At 43.0% G+C, this 17328-nt stretch overlaps 1 protein-coding gene across 1 annotated transcript in view; it reads left to right on the forward strand.

Annotated features, from left to right (window-relative positions):
• LOC137035452 (globoside alpha-1,3-N-acetylgalactosaminyltransferase 1-like) overlaps positions 1 to 17328 on the forward strand; it is a 42196-nt gene that overhangs the window by 15722 nt on the left and 9146 nt on the right. Inside the window, exons 5-6 of the mRNA XM_067408744.1 lie at positions 3632 to 3661; positions 3885 to 4022. Coding sequence (XP_067264845.1) covers positions 3632 to 3661; positions 3885 to 4022 — 168 coding nt within the window. The remainder of the gene's footprint in view (positions 1 to 3631; positions 3662 to 3884; positions 4023 to 17328) is intronic.

The raw sequence follows: 17328 nt of genomic DNA on the forward strand, positions 1-17328 counted from the left end.
ATTACTTTTCTCTTTATTTATAGAACCTCTGGCCACTGCAATAAGACAGAATGACAATATCTCTGGAGTTTTATCAAACAACACAAATCATAAAATCTCCTTATATGCAGATGACATATTACTTTTTCTACAAAATCCCAAAACATCACTTTCAGAAATAATTAACGTCATCAATAAATACTCAAATATTTCAGATTATTCCATAAACTGGACTAAATCAACAATTTTACCACTGAACATGAATTCGCAGGACACTAGTATACAAGACACATCATTTACAATAAGCAATATTACATATTTAGGAATACACATCTTTTCAAACCTCGCAGACTTATTTAACCTTAATTTTACTTCACTGTTAAAAACAATAGAAGATGACTTAACTCGATGGATGATCTACCACTTTCCATTTTAGGTCGAATTGCAACAGTTAAAATGTGTATACTAGCCAAAGTCCTTATTCACCATGACTCCGGTACAACCAAACAAAAAATGGTTTACATTATTAAATCAAATAATAAGCAAATTCTATTGGAAAAACAAGAATCCGAAAATAAGCCTACAAAAACTTCACAAAAAATAAAGCTCAAGGGGGTCTAGCAGCACCAAATTTTCAACAGTATTATCTAGCATCTTAATTACAATATCTTTGTAAATGGATCAGAAATGATGCTACTCAATATCCATGGCTAGAGATAGAACAAGCAGAATGTAAGGAAATAATCATCTCAGATCTTCCATCACTCACAAGTAAAATCAAACAACAAAATCTCTTCAAGAATTTGACAATTAAAACAACTCTAACTGCCTGGTGGAAAACGAATACATTGATAAATCACAAGCTTGTACCACACATCAACTCACCTATATGGAATAATCCGGATTTCACAATTAATCATAAGCCACTTCACAATATTAAATGGAAAGAGGAAGGCATCACATATATACATCACTTGCTCTCTGGTAACACCCTCATCATTTTTTCAGAATTATCGCAGAAATTTAATTTAGGTAAAGAACACTATTATTACTACTTACAAATCAGGAACTCTATTAAAACCACAACCAGAATTACAGATATTGCACAACCTTCCCCGATTATTAAACATATTATTACAATCAGTAATTCAGTAAAGATGCTCACAAAACTATATTCTTTAATATCTTCTATAGATACCAACACAGTGGCACCAGTCAAACAATGGGAAAAAGACCTTAATATCAACACAGATGAGGAATTTTGGAAAACAGTCTGTAAAAATAGCTTTATCTTTAGTACTAACTACAAATATTCAATTAATACAGTATAAGATTGTACATAGAACACACATTACACAACAGAAGATGTTCAAAATGGGCCTAGAAACTTCGGACAAATGTACTAACTGCAATTTAAACATACAAGACTCTTACTTTCATGCACTTTGGTTATGCCCTCCAGTTCATCAGTTCTGGACAGATGTCACTAACAAATTAACAGAATTTTTCAAAACCAAAATCCCGAAATTCCCTTCATTATGCCTCCTAGGCGACACCTCCCAAATTAACCCATCTTTTAAATATCCAATACCTTTACTCATGTCTCTAGCTATTGCCAAGAAAACAATATTACTTAATTGGAAAAAGAAATGCCAAATATCAATTACACAATGGCTACATCTATTAAAGGAACATATTAATCAAGAAAAACATGCATCAGAAACACAAAATCACTTATTCAGATTTAATACAGTTTTTAGCCCACTGCTTCTATCCTTAAACATTGATTAAATCTGGCTGGTGAGCTGATGCCCCAATCCTCAGGGTACATACAATAGATGCATTTTCAAATTAGATGAATAGGAAATGAGAAATCATGCTTCAACAAAAGATGAATAAAGTTTTATCTAATATATATTATTACAATTATAGATTAATATAATGCATATGTTTTATATGTTATATGTATATGTCTATATGTGGATATATGTTTATGTATATATATATATATATATAATATATATATATATATGTGTATGAGTATATTGATGTATGTGTATGGGGGTTTATGTACATATATTATGTGTATTAAGTGACTGCGATTTTATATTATGAATATATGATACCTGACTATATAGTTGTACTGTATGCGAAAATATGTTGTATGTGTATATGTATGTATGTATGTGTATGTGTGCATATATATGCATGTATGTGGATGCGTATATGTATGTATATGTATGTATGTATGTGTGTGTATGTATATGTATATAAGTATATATATATGTAAGTGTGTGTGTATATATATTTATATATATGTATACATATATATTTTAAAGTATATTAGTACTATTATTACTATGATTATGGTTATTAGTAGTGGCAGCATTGGTCGAACTATCAATACTTTCATTTTTTTATAGAACAATTGGGCCTCTTCTGTATCTACATTGATTATGATAACAATTTCACAATCATTATGAATTTTTAATAATTTACATAACATATACACACTCTGGGTTTGGTGGCCGCTCTGTTTCTGTCGGTGGGCCTGAATGGCACATCCAGTTGATACAGGCACTGTCGATTATGTTTTTTTATTTTTTTTATTTTTGCCTACCTCCTCCCTTCGCCACCTCTGCCGGTGATCTGGGTCAAACATCTCTATTGGGTTACACGTGGTGTCTCTGGCTAGGGCACGCCGCAGTTATACCCAGAGAATATAACTTAAAATGGCTCAACTGATACATCGAACACCAGAAATTCATATAAGAATAGTCAGTTGTTGGGTCACACCCAGACAAGGTGAGCCTTGTCTGGAGGTGCCTGACACTTGCACAAGAGTCTGGTATGTCCGGGGGTGTGAAGGAGAGAGAAGGTGAATCAGAGGCGGTTTTGATGGTTGTGAGGACGGGTCTGTCGATTGTGCTTGCCGCCGGGGGCAGGGTGGCTCCTGAACCTAGCAGGGTATGGATTCGTCTGTAATCATTTCACTGACTAGTCCATTCATTATTATCATTAATATTATTGTCATTATTATTATCACTACCAATGCTACTGCCATTACTTCCAATCCAGCACCGATGGGTACCACAACTACTATTATTATTATTATTATTAAGTTATTTACTATTAATATTAATGTTGTTGCATTACATTGTATTAATAACTATCTATCACTGAGTACAGCCACTTCTAGTTTTTGTTCTGTTGTTGTCCCCCCCCCCCCATCTTTGTTCCTCCCTACAACAATACAAGGAAAGTTAAACAGTAATTACTAATATAACTCATGATACTGATCTAACTGATCTCTTTACCTGTACCTGCAGAAACTACTACAACCATATATCTATAGCCTACTCTTTGTCTCTCTTTTCCTGTCCTCTTCTATTTGTATATGTATATAACTGTCACTGTTTTTTCTTCTTTGTCTTTTTGCTTAATAATAATAAAAAAAAACTATTTATATATTATATAAATATATTTACAGTATATACATGCAAACATTATATATATATATATATATATATATATATATATATATATATATATAAATATAAATATATATATATATAGATAGGTGTGTGTATATATAATATACAAAAAGTGTATACTAATGTTTTTTTTTTTCCCGTTTTTTTTTGTTGTACAGGCTTTCATACGATCAGCCCCGTGTAATTGGGTAAGACCATAAACCGTTCTTTGTGTATATATACAGTAGTCAAAATTTGAAGTGGATCAAAACTTTTCATCAAAGTTGTCCTAAAACCATCTTCTTAGGAAAACTTTGATTAACTTTTTTGATGCACTTCAAATGTTGACTACTATATATTAATATGCATTTGGATTATATATTAATTTGGATTTGCATTTCATGTATATGTATTTGAATTTATTTAAAACAGCCCAGATGGCAAAGGTATTCCCTTGACACCATGGTTAGCCCCAATCGTATGGGAAGGAACATTTGATCCCACATTGATTGATTCGATCTACAAACGACAAAACTTCACCATAGCAACTACAGTCTTCGCTCTTGGGAAGTGAGTACCTATCTCTTCTATCTCTGATCTTCCTTTACTTTGAGTTTAAACCGTATCAAAATAAACATGAATGCCTTTTCAGTACAGCTGAGGCTAAATGAAGGATTGGGCATTTCACGTGCAGAAGTTAAACTGCATCGACCAGCTTTAGGCCTGGGGGGTATTCCAGAAATCTGATTTCAAGTCAAGTCACCTTTATTTAAATAGCACTTTTTACAATGCAGATTGTGTCAAAGCAGCTTTACATTGATAACTGGTACATAATTTGGCTGCACAGCAGCTCTTAAATAATAGTGTCAATGCAGGAAGATCAGAAGCACTGTTGAATAAATGTCAAGAATACTATTGAATATCAATTTTGTACTTAATATACTGTTTTTTGTATTTTTTTGTATCTTAATATAAGAACATCTAAGTGTACTCAACTGTGCTATTTTGAGACACCATAAATATGAATTAAAATGTGCTTTTTAACATACTATCTCTGTATTAAAAAAAAAAAATTATTTAGTTACCACTTGTAGTACACTTGAACCCATCTTTCATACACTTTTAAAATATATTCATTAGACATAGAAAATACACTTATGAATTATTTAAAATATAAGATAAATATATACAAAATGTACTTATGTATTGCCCACATATTTTTATATATTAAATAATTCATTTCAAATGTATTTTAACTGTTAATATTACCTTTTATTTGATATACTTAACTGCATGTTAATGGTGTCTTTAAATGGTGTGTAATGTTGCTGTTTGATCATAAACAGCATCTGCAAAGTTTCGACACTCAAAGTTCAATGCAAAGGGAGAGATTTTCTTTTACATAAATCACAACAAAAGGCTGGTAGGGACTACAACTAGCTTCTTCCTGGTTTAGTGACATCACAAACCCTAAAATTTACATAAACCACGCCCCCGAGAACACACAACAAAGGGGGCGGGGCCATTTTGGGCTGCTTTAGAGAAGAGGAAGAGTTGTTGTAGTCGAGTGTTGTTGTCATGCCGTCATTTTACGCCGGACTGCTTCACAAACGAGGGTCAATTCAACACAAAAGATGAATATGACGGCACATGCTAGTGGATGAGTTGAATCAACTCCACAGCAACTACATCAATTTATCCACTAACCATTCAGAAACGTCTAAAAGTTGTAACTTCTTCCTGAGTCTCTCCATCAGTGTCGACTCCGGTTTGAACAATGTAAGGCTGAACACCGTTACTGACAATCCTCATTTTGGCTGCGTGAGATTCTCCAGCTTTGTTGTTGTTGAGCTGTTAAAGCTCCGCCCTCTTCTGGAAAGGGGGGCGGGAGCAGCAGCTCATTCGCATTTAAAGAGACGCACACAAAAACGGCGTGTTTTTGCTCACACCAAAATAGGGGCAAATTTGATAAGCTATAATAAATGATCTTCAGCTGAAACTTCACTGACACATTCTGGAGACACCAGAAGCTTATAAGTTCATTAGTGCCATGTTTTGTAGTTCTTTGTAGTTTTTCTTGTTTGGTTCTCTGATTGTTCCCAGGTGTTTTTTGTTTGCCAATCAGCCCATGTGTGTATATACCCCAGTGTTTCTCATGTTCTTTGTCTGGTGTTGTCCTACTTGGATGTATCATGTGCATTTGTTTTAGTTCTTGTTGTTCCCTGTGATGGATTATCCTGTTCATTGCCTGGACTTTTGTTCTCTGCCTGGATTTACATCTGTTGTTTTTTTATATAAACTCTTAAACTGCATCTGGATCCAACATGCTATCTTCTAAAACAGCCTCGTTACAATTAGTAACATGTTAATTTAATTTAAAGGGGTCATGAACTGCGTTGTTTTATTGTTTTATAATGTTTCCTGGGGTGCACTTATAATGTTTATGACCATTTTTGATGTAAAAATCATATTATTTAGAAATAAAAGGCATTTTTCCTACCCTGATTTTAGCTTCTGATATTTTTTTTGAGGGGCGTGTCTCTGTGAGACTTCAGTGTAAATGCCCACTGCTGTGATTGGCTGACATCTTTGCATATGAAAATAAAATTACTTTCCCTTTTAGCACATTTTTACTATTACAACTCTCAAGGTTAACTAATCGTGAAAAGTGTTGCATTATATTTAGATCTGCGGCATTATATTTAGATTGTGGCATGAAAGGTTGTAGAGATGAACATTGTAGTCGATCACAGACATGTTGAGCAGATGAAAGCAGTGATCTCGTCTTTAAACTCAATTTCTGCACACTAACAAATGCTTTCATCTTCACTAACAGTGCAAACGCGATATAATTAAGAGATTCGTTGAATAAAACATCTCAGTTACGTATGTAACCCTCGTTCCCTGAAGGAGGGAACGGAGACGTACGTCAGTAGTGACCGACAAATTGGGATATTGCTTAGAGAGCCCTATCAGCTTCTTGTGAACTAAAACAAGCCAATGGAATTGGCGTGCGATATTTGCATAATGTGCACCGCCCCCGACAGGTGTATATAAATAGGAAGCAGATGCAATCGCACTCTGTTTTTCGCTGAGGAGACAACTGGTGTCCGTGCTACAGCGAGGGTACAGAAACTGTGGCGACGGGACGTACGTCTCCGTTCCCTCCTTCAGGGAATGAGGGTTACATACATAACCGAGACGTTCCCTTTCAGTCGGTCACGTTCGACGTACGTCAGTAGTGACAGACGAATTGGGATCCCAACTAAAGCACCACAGTTACGAAACCCCTTCCAGTGCTCAACGTGAGCTCTATCCGCCCATAGCACCGGAGGAACGGAGAAGGGGGCGAGCTCACACTGAGGAGTTTACTGCTGTTTTACCTCATACCCACTAAGTAAACTAGACTACACTGGGAAAGCGAACCCGTAGGGGACGCTGCGGAGGCCACTACCTACCCAAGGGGGTGGAGTTTACGTGGAGAATACACATATGGACTGGCCCGGGGGGCAGTACACATATGGAGTCCCTGGGATGGCTCCACCTGGGTAGGGGGAGACTCATCTGACAGGTGACAGCAGAGGTGGCTCTGCTAAGGGAAAGACACGGACTCGCCGTAGGGAGTTTTAAACCGTGGATAATTACACATATGGGACCGCTCACGTAGAGGGGTCACGACATATGGGCCCCAGCCAACAGACAGCGTCAGCGACGGATGTAGGCCTGGCATCAGACACTCCGCAATGTCCGAGCCGAAGGGGGAGGCGGAGGAACTCGACAGGGTTCGCCAAGCGGGGAACACGACTGGAGTCAACAGACAAAGAGCTGATCTGAGGTCCTGAAGCTTTGCGTTCTGTCCACGTACACACGCAGAGCGCGGACGGGACAGAGCAAAGCTAGGGCTGGGTCTGCCTCCTCTGAAGGCAGCGCTTGCAGGTTCACTACCTGATCTCTGAAGGGAGTGGTAGGAACCTTGGGCACATATCCAGGCCGGGGTCTCAGGATGACGTGAGAATCACCGGGCCCAAACTCTAGGCACGCTTCGTCGACCGAAAATGCATGCAGGTCCCCTACCCTCTTAAGGGAAGCCAATGTGACCAGAAGGTCAGTTTTCAGAGACATTACTTTCAGGTCGACTGATCGCAAGGGCTCAAAGGGATGACCCCGGAGAGCTGAGAGAACCAGGGTCAGATCCCAAGAGGGTACGGAGGAAGGGCGAGGAGGATTCAGTCTCCTCGCCCCCCTAAGGAACCTGACGATCAGATCGTGTTTCCCCAGGGACTTACCCTCAACTGCGTGGTGATGTGCAGATAGCGGCAACATACACCTTCAGGGTGGAGGGAGACAGCCTTCGCTCCAACCCTTCTTGTAGGAAGGAAAGCACGTATCTGACCGAACATAATCGGGGGTCCTCTCGGCGAGAGGCGCACCATTCGACGAACAGGTTCCACTTCAGCGCATAGAGGCTCCTAGTGGAAGGAGCTCTAGCGGAAGCGATGGTGTCTACAACCGCTTGCGGGAGATCACTCAGAACCTCCGCATCCCGTCCAGGGACCACACGTGGAGGTTCCACAGGTCGGGACACGGGTGCCATAGGGTGCCCCGTCTCTGAGTCAGGAGGTCCTTCCTCAGAGGAATCGGCCAGGGAGGGGCTGTCGCGAGGAGTGTGAGGTCCGAGAACCAGGTCCGAGTGGGCCAGTACGGCGCCACTAACAGAACCTGCTCCCCGTCCTCCCTGACCTTGCACAGGAGTTGTGCGAGAACGCTCACTGGGGGAAACGCATATTTGCACAGACCCTGGGGCCAGCTGTGTGCCAGGGCATCCGTGCCGAGCGCGCCGCCGGTCAGGGAATAGAACCACTGGCAGTGGGCAGTTTCTGGGGAGGCAAACAGGTCTACCTGGGCCTCGCCGAAATCCTGCCAAATCAGCTGAACCGCCTGGGGGTGGAGCCGCCACTCGCCCGTAAGTGGAGGCTGCCGTGACAGCTCGTCGGCTGCACGGTTGAGCACACCTGGGACATGAGTGGCCCGAAGGGACCTCAGATGCTTCTGACTCCACAACAAGAGATGGCGGGCGAGTTGCGACATGCGACGGGAGCGTATACCACCTTGATGGTTGATGTACGCAACGGCCGCAGTGCTGTCCGTGCGGACCAGTACGTGCTTGTCTGACAGCAGCTCCTTGAAGCGAGCCAGCGTAAGACGTACCGCTAGCAACTCGAGGCAATTGATATGCCAATGCAGCTGAGGCCCCGTCCAAAGACCCGACACTGCATGCCCGTTGTACGTGGCCCCCCATCCCGTGGCAGAGGCATCTGTGGAGACCACAGCATGCCTGGACACTTGTTCGAGGGGTACTCCGGCCCGCAGGAACGAAGGATCCGACCACCGGATGAGGGTGCGATGGCAGCTCGGTGTCACGGGAACACGGAGCGTGCCGCGCTGCCACGCCCATCTCGGGACCCGGCCGCGGAGCCAGTGTTGAAGCGGCCTCATATGGAACAATCCGAGCGGCGTGACCGCGGCTGCAGATGCCACATGCCCCAGGAGCCTCTGAAAAACTTTCAGTGGGGCCGCTGTCCTGCGCTTGAGCGAGCTCAGGCAGTTCAACACCGACTGGACGCGTGCCTCTGTGAGACGTGCAGTCCGTGCAACCGAGTCTAGCTCGAGACCGAGATAAGAGATCCTCTGCCTGGGGGCGAGTTTGCTCTTGTACCAGTTCACCCGAAGACCCAACCGGCTGAGGTGAGCTAAAACCATGTCCCTGTGTTCGCACAACTGCTCTCGCGAGCTGGCCAGGATCAGCCAGTCGTTGAGATAGTTGAGAATACGAACGCCTTGTTCCTTGAGGGGAACAATGGCCACCTCCGCAACCTTCGCAAAGACGCGGGATGACAGGGCCAGCCCGAAGGGTAGGACTTTGTACTGATATGCCCGACCCTTGAACGCAAACCGTAGGAAGGGTCTGTGTCGAGGCAGAATCGAGACATGAAAGTACGCGTCCTTCAGGTCGATTGCTGCAAACCAATCCTGGGGACGGACGCATTCGAAAATGCGCTTCTGCGTGAGCATCTTAAACGGCATCCACCATCACACTGCCACCTGCTGGCGGAATGGGAGGGGGCTGCGAGGCGGGGCCTGGCACACTGGCAGACGCGCCCTCTTGTGACCTGGAGTTTGAGGAAACGGCTCTTTTTGTGATAAAGTGGGTATACTCTCCCGAAGAGCAGAAACCTTACCCTCCAGGTCGCCCGTCTCAGGGCCGAGTTTTCCTCGACCACTTGCCACCTGGCTTGGCAGAGACAGGCTGGGCACCACATCCGTGACCGGCACCCTGCTGTTTGGCTGGTGTAGGCTGCTGCTTTGCCGACGTAGCAGGGGCGGAGGACGACGCAGGCGGGCGCCCTCAGCGACGAGCAGGCTGAGGCTGAGCCACAGGCAGCTGTGTGGAGGCAGCAGCGGACCGCCGTGGCATGACGTGTTTAATGGCCTCAGCCTGCTTCTGTGCAGCGGAGAACTGTTGGGCAAAGCTCTCCACTGCGTCGCCAAAAAGGCCGACCGGAGACACGGGGGAATCCAGGAACTGATGTTTGTCGGTTTCCCGCATGTCTGCCAAGGTCAGCCAGAGGTGGCGTTGCTGGACTACCAAAGTAGACATCGCATGACCAACAGAGCGTGCAGTCACCTTCGTTGCCGGGAGGGCAAGGTCAGTGGCAGCGCGCAGCTCGCCAAGCAACTGTTGGTCAGGCCATTCCTGGGGCATCTCCGACAGCGCCTTTGCCTGGTAAACCTGCAAAAGGGCCATCGCATGCAGGGCCCTTCTCAGTCAGGCTCTGTAAGCCTTCTCAGTCAGACCGGCTGAGAACTTACAGGCCCGGGACGGGAGACGCGGCTCACCACGCCAGCCAGTGGCCGTTGGACACAACTGCATCGCAACTGACTCGGGTAACGCTACCGTCCCGGAGGGCGGCAGCGCGCCCGGATCTTCCTCCCCCGAGGACTCTGGCTCAACTTCCGATGCAGAGATCGACATCTGCTCCGCTGCAGGCGCACCAAAGGTAACGGCTGGACAGTCCGTAGAGGGCCCAGCGGAAACCAACGGCGGCATGATGGGTTGCAGTGCTGGTGAGGCGGCAGGGGCCCACGGAGCGGTGCTCGGCGGGGAAGCCCTGACCATGATCCTCAAGTCACCCTTCCTATACGCCGCCGAACCATCATTCCAACCGGGGCCGGAAAAAAACGGTCGAACGGGGCATAGGGGAGGGGACCCCTGCTTCCTGAGACTTCAGGAAGGAGAGTCTCGACCTCAGCACCGCGATAGTCATATTCCCGCAGTGGGAACATGAACCATCCACAAAAGCTGCTTCAGCGTGCTGAACGCCCAAACACGAGATGCAGCGATTGTGCCCATCAGCAGGGACCAGGGAACGACCGCACCCAGTAACGCACAGACGAAATGACATACTGTCAGGGTTCGTCTGTTAAGCTCTTTTAGAAGGGGAACAGTCAGCTCACTCGTGCTGAAGCACACAGGGAGTGATGCGATGTGCCAGGTACACCACTCCCTGACACACACCGGGGAAACCGGCCCAAATCGCAACACACTCTTATTTTCTTTTAGTTGTGGAGATTTGAGGGTTGCTGTTAAAACAGCAGTTGAGAGCTTTTAAGCTCAGGCTCCCCGGAAGCTTGCGACCTCGCTGAAGTGCCTTGACTGCCAACACAAACAGCGCTGTTTGATCCTCTTCTGAGGCAGTTTAGTTCACTTTGAAAAAAAGTCTTTTTTCTGAAGCAGGACACCAGTGTTTGGCTCCAAAGCGAAAGACAGAGTGCGACTGCATCTTCTTCCTATTTATATACACCTGTCGGGGGCGGTGCACATTATGCAAATATCGCACGCCAATTCCATTGGCTTGTTTTAGTTCACACGAAGCTGATAGGGCTCTCTAAGCGATATCCCTATTCGTCGGTCACTACTGACGTACGTCGAACGTGACCAACTGAAAGGGAACGGGAGTTTTGTGCGTCAGTCACTGATAAACTCAGGCTATTTAATTGACAGCTTCAGCTCGTGCTGCTCCAGCGATTGTAAAGGGAGCTTTCTTTGATCGCTTTCTTTATATAATTTAATCACATTAAATAAATGATTATTTTCATCCTACTAAGAGAAACAGGGCAAGCTGGCTGTAATGGCGATCCAAGCCTTGTTCTTCACCATTTCCATTAGGGTGTGGCACAAAGGATTTGACGCGTGAATCAAATACTTTTCTTGTAAATGTTTACTTTTTCTTTGTCTTATTACATTACAAAATAAATTCAAAAAGAAAGTCTACACTTATTCCAGTTTCCAAAACAAGAAATTTTCAAGGTCAAAAGACTGTCTAGTTCCAACCCTTCCTTCCTTCCGTATTCTTCCTCAAAGTTTTTTTTTTTTTTTTTACGCATACGTATATAACTAGTCACAGTCACATGATACAAATACAAATAATCCAAAATACACATTTTTCAAAAACATAATCATTCTTAATATAAGGAAAAAATATTACAAAATTATTAATGTTGTTATGGCTCTAACACTCCGGCCCCTAATTGTCTATGCCGGTAGCATAACAATTAACTTTTTCTATACTTGAATAGAGACATAACAGTAATTTCTGATCTTTTAATCAGTTATATCAGAAAACTCACAATGTCCATGAAATTTAAATTCACAGTCTTTATGTAAAGCTCTTATTCTTCTTCAGCTTCTTGCAATAAGCAGAGTTTTGATATTGGTCTGTCCAACTGACATGTTTTTGTCTGAACACAAGCACGTCGAACAATACCAGAAGCATCTGGTGTGGTCTTGAGGATTCTTCCCATAATCCAAGAATTTCTTGGAGCAGAATTATCCACAATGAGAACAATGTCTCCCGGTACCAAGTTTCTTTTCAATTTCTGCCACTTCTGTCTCTCCTGCAATAGCGGCAGGTATTCCTTAGTCCATCTTGACCAAAAAAGGTCTGCCATATACTGAATTTGTCTCCATCTTCGGCGAGAATAACAATCCTCTTTCACAAAAACTCCTGGTGGCATGACTGGTTGCTTTTTCATCAGCAAGAGATGATTCGGAGTCAGAGGCTCCAAGTCATTTGGGTCATCTGACGCTTTAGTAATCGGTCGGTCATTTATAATGGCTTCAACTTCACACAAAACTGTGTGAAGCCCCTCATCGTCTAATATCTGTTGATTCAATACAGAATTCAAAATCTTTCGAACTGTGCGGATTTGTCTCTCCCACACTCCTCCTTGATGCGATGCTGCAGGGGTATTGAAGATCCACTTGATTCCTTTTTGGACAAGAACTTCAGCTATTTTGGACTGATCTAATTCTTGGATGGCTTCTTTAAGCTCTCTTTCAGCACCAATGAAGTTCGTACCATTGTCCGATCGAATTGTATACGCCTGCCCCCTCCTGCAGATGAAGCGTCGTATGGCATTTATGCATGATGAGGTATCAAGACTGTTGGCTACCTCAATATGAACTGCTCTTATAGTCAGACACGTAAACAGCACTCCATACCTCTTGACAATGCTGCGTGCTCGCTTTATTAAGAAGGGACCAAAAAAATCCACACCTACATGTGTAAAGGGAGGTTCATCTGGCATAAGACGATCTCTCGGTAGTTCTGCCATTTTCTGTTCACTGACTCTGGCATTTAACCTTCTACACACCGTGCATTTAGAAATTAGCTTTCGAATGGCTGTGTTGGCAGCTCCAACCCAAAACTTGTTTCGTAGTTTTGCAAGAATTTGATTTCTGCCACTATGACCTGTGTTTTTATGCATATCTTTCAGAATCAAAGAAGTTATATGCTGCTTTTTGTCAAGAATTGCTGGATGCTTGGCAGATTCTGGCATTGCAGACTGATTTAAACGTCCACCTACTCTGAGTATGCCGTCTTGCACTACTGGATCCAGTTTGGATAGAGGGCTACTTCTTTTGACATGGTTACTGCTTTGCAAAGACTTGAATTCGTCCGGAAATGTCTGTCTTTGACTGTAACGAATCAGACTCAGTTCTGCATCTTCTACTGAAAGAGGTTTTTTGGTCAGTGTCTGTTTCAGCTTGAACATTTGAGTTTGCAAATGAGCTTGTTGTTTGTTTGGATTATTTTCTGTCTGACTTATGGTAGCTTGAATTTCACATCTCTTGTTTGATAGGTGCAGTAGTATTTCTTTCAGACGTAACATCCAAGCGATAGCCCTCTTCAACCTGTACCATTCTGAATAATATTCAATCAGTTTATCCATAGGTTTCCTTTTTTCTGTAGCACTAACACAATTTACTACAGCTGAGTTTTTCAATTCTACCTCCATTGCACTTGCCTGATCTGGTCGCAAAGGCCATTCATTCTCGTGTTTGCAAAGGAATTCTGGTCCTTTAATCCAATTTTGCTTTTTCATGAAGTTTTCTACTTTGATGCCTCTAGATGCCATATCTGCTGGGTTTAGTGATGTGCCAACATATCTCCACTGTGAAGGCTCAGAAGCTTCTCTGATGAAGGAAACTCTATTGGCTCTATTGGCAACAAATGTTTTAAACCGTGAGGCTTCATTCTCAATGCATTGCAATACTGTGAGGCTATCAGTCCAAAATACAGAATCTTTAAGTTGTAACTGAAGCTCTTGTTTTAACATCCTGTCCATTTTCGCTGCCACCACTGCTGCAGTCAGCTCCATTCTAGGGATTGTTACCTGTTTCAGCGGCGCAACTCTGCTTTTACCCATTACGAATGAACAGTGTTTTTCTCCATGCTCATTAGTGAGCACTAGATAGGAAACCGTTCCATATCCATTTTCACTTGCGTCTGCGAAATGATGTAATTGGGCAGACTCTGTGGGTCCAAAGTTGTTTGGCTTGAAGCATCTGCTTACACTGAAGTCTGACAGTTGTTGTATGTCCTTTTGCCATCTGAACCATTGTTGTGCTTGCTTTTCTGGCATATTTTGATCCCAGCCCAGTTTATCTTTGCACAGTTGTCTCAAAATGAGTTTCGCTGGAAGGATACAGGGTGATACAAGACCAAGAGGATCGTATATAGAGCTCACTACAGAAAGCATTCCTCTTCTCGTAGCAGGTCTTTCTTGTACGTTTATGGAGAATATGAATGAATCTGATTCTGTGCACCACTGTACTCCAAGAGCTCTTTCAACTGGCAGATTGCTTTTATTGAAATCTAAGTTCCTGACTTCTTTGGATCTTTCCGTTTCTGGAAACGATAACAGGACTGATCTGCTATTGCTTACCCACTTTGTCAAGTGGAATCCACCTTTAGAGCACATGGATATCAGATTTTGTGATAATTTGATTGCTGCATCCTCTGAGGCGACAGATTTTAAGCAATCGTCCATGTAAAAGTTTTGGAGAATAGTATTGGCAGCTTCAGCTGTTTCCTCTGTTTTTCCATCCATTGCAGCCTTTCGCAAAGCGAAGCATGCGCAACTGGGAGAAGAGGTTGCCCCGAACAGATGCACCATCATCCTGTATTCCTCTGTAGGCTTACTTAGATCTCCTTCAGGCCACCACAAAAATCGCAAAAGATCTGTGTCATGGTCTGGGACTTTCACTTGGTAGAACATTGCTTCGATGTCTGCCATAATAGCAATTGGTTCTTGTCTGAAACGGTTCAGTACACCTATGAGAGTGTTGGTTAGGTCAGGTCCCTGCAACAATTGATTATTCAGTGAGAAGTTCTGGTAGGTTGCAGTACAGTCAAAAACAACTCTAATTTTGTTCTTTTTTGGGTGATATATCCCATGATGTGGAATATACCACACCCTGTCTGTGCGTTCCAGTTGTTCTGAAGGGACTTTTTTAGCATAGCCTTTATCAATTATGTCTGCCATAAAAGCTTTGTAGTCTTTATGAAACTCTTGGTTCTTGCTGAGCTTTCTTTTAAGACTGATGGCTCTCTGTTCTGCTATGCATCTGTTGTTTGGCATCTTGACAGGATCTTTCTTAAAGGGTAGTCCAATACAGTAATGTCCATCTTTATACTGTACTGATTGTTCAACGGACTGCATGAATTTCAGATCTTCTTGTGACATTTCATTTTTGTCACTGTACTTGCGTTCAGGAAAGTCTACATTGAATTGCTTTACCAACAGTGTTTCAATGTCTGACACTGCAATCCTGTTCACAGTGAAACTTGGAATTCTGACCTGGTCTGATTCAGCACTCACATCTGTTCGCAAAGGTCCGTTAACAATCCATCCAAGTGCTGTCCTGATAGCATACGGTCCATTTCCTTCACTGTTTATTATTTGCCATGGTTCTATGGCCTTGTGCGCATTGGCGCCGATCAGCAAGCCTACCTCTGCATTGAGATGAGGAAGGTTAACTTGTCTCAAGTATGGCTATTTTTCTAGGTCCTGTTGATGAGGGATATTTTCCTGTTTTACAGGAATCTCTTTCTGAGTGAAAACCTTAGGGAGTTCTATGTAGTCTTCGCTTTCCAAACCACTTATTTCCAGGTCTGACAGAATATGACTATGTACAGATTTTTCTTGTCCCATAGTACGAAGAAGAATCTCAGTTTTTCTGCCTCTCAAGTTCAAATCTCTCATTAAAGGCTCGGTGCAAAACGTTGCCGAACTTCCTTGATCAATGAAGGCAAATGTCTTTACTATTTTGTTGCTTTTCTTTGACTTAATCTTCACTGGAACTATGGCAAGAATGCATTCACTGTTTCCGGCCCCAGTGTATCCACAAGTTTCATGGTCTATGGAAGCTGTTCTCCTGCCAGGTTTGTTCTCATCACAACTGCTGGATGTGAGACTGTTCTCCTTAGCAATGTGCAGAATGCTTGGGTGCATCTTGGAACATTCTTGACAAGTAAGTCTTCTCTTGCAGTCTTTGCTCAAGTGTCCTTGCGTGAGACACCCAAAGCACAGTCCTTTTGTTTTCAAAAACTCAATTTTATCTAAGTGTGCCTGCTCCTTAAACTTGAAACAGGAATTCAAGGCATGGTTCTTTTGACAGAACAAGCACCTGGCACAAACTGTTTTGTCAAGTTGAGCTTTTGTTCCTCTATTGCTTGTTTCACTTTCTTTTTTCTGTTCAGTAGAGACACTTGTAACGAAACTACTACCCTTGGTAGTAACCTTTTTCTGTTTAAAATCAGAAGCTTTGCTTTTCTTCCCAACATCAGCACTTGTTTGCTCCTGAATGTCTCCAAACAAGGGATCATTCTTTACTTTGGCTTGACGGTCGATATATTCCACTAAGTCTGAAAACCTAGCTCTTCTGCCTGTCCGTTCATGAATATCATATGCCACATTTCTCCAGTTCTCTCTCATTTTATAGGGAAGTTTGGAGATGACAACCCTCATGTTAGTAGGGTTGTCCATTTCAGCCATGTAATCTACATCCTGCATAGTGTTGTGGCATCCAATCAAGAAAAGAGCATATGCACTTAGCAGCTTCCCGTCTTCCGATTTGATCTGAGGCCATTTTAGTGCCTTCTCAATGTACGCTGATGCAATTTTGAGTTCGTCACCGTAATGATGTTGCAATAGCCTTCTTGCTTCTTTGTATCCATTTTCTGCACTCATATGTCCACAACTCCTTACCAGGTCTTGGGGTTCACCACTGGTATATTGCTCCAAATAGAACAGTTTGTCCTTAGCGTTCTCAGTTTTACTGTCTATGCTATTGTCAAAGGCTCGCATAAACGCTCTGAAGTTAAGAGGATCACCAAGAAAGATTGGGACATCTCTTTGTGGTAGTTGGGACAAGTTTGCATGCTTTGGTTGAACATATCCATGCATTGATTCACCAGAACTTCCATGTTCATCATACACTTTCAGTTTTGCATTAGAAACTGCAATTGCC

This window comes from Chanodichthys erythropterus, chromosome 14 (genome assembly GCF_024489055.1).
Source record: "Chanodichthys erythropterus isolate Z2021 chromosome 14, ASM2448905v1, whole genome shotgun sequence".
Lineage (NCBI taxonomy): Eukaryota > Metazoa > Chordata > Actinopteri > Cypriniformes > Xenocyprididae > Chanodichthys > Chanodichthys erythropterus.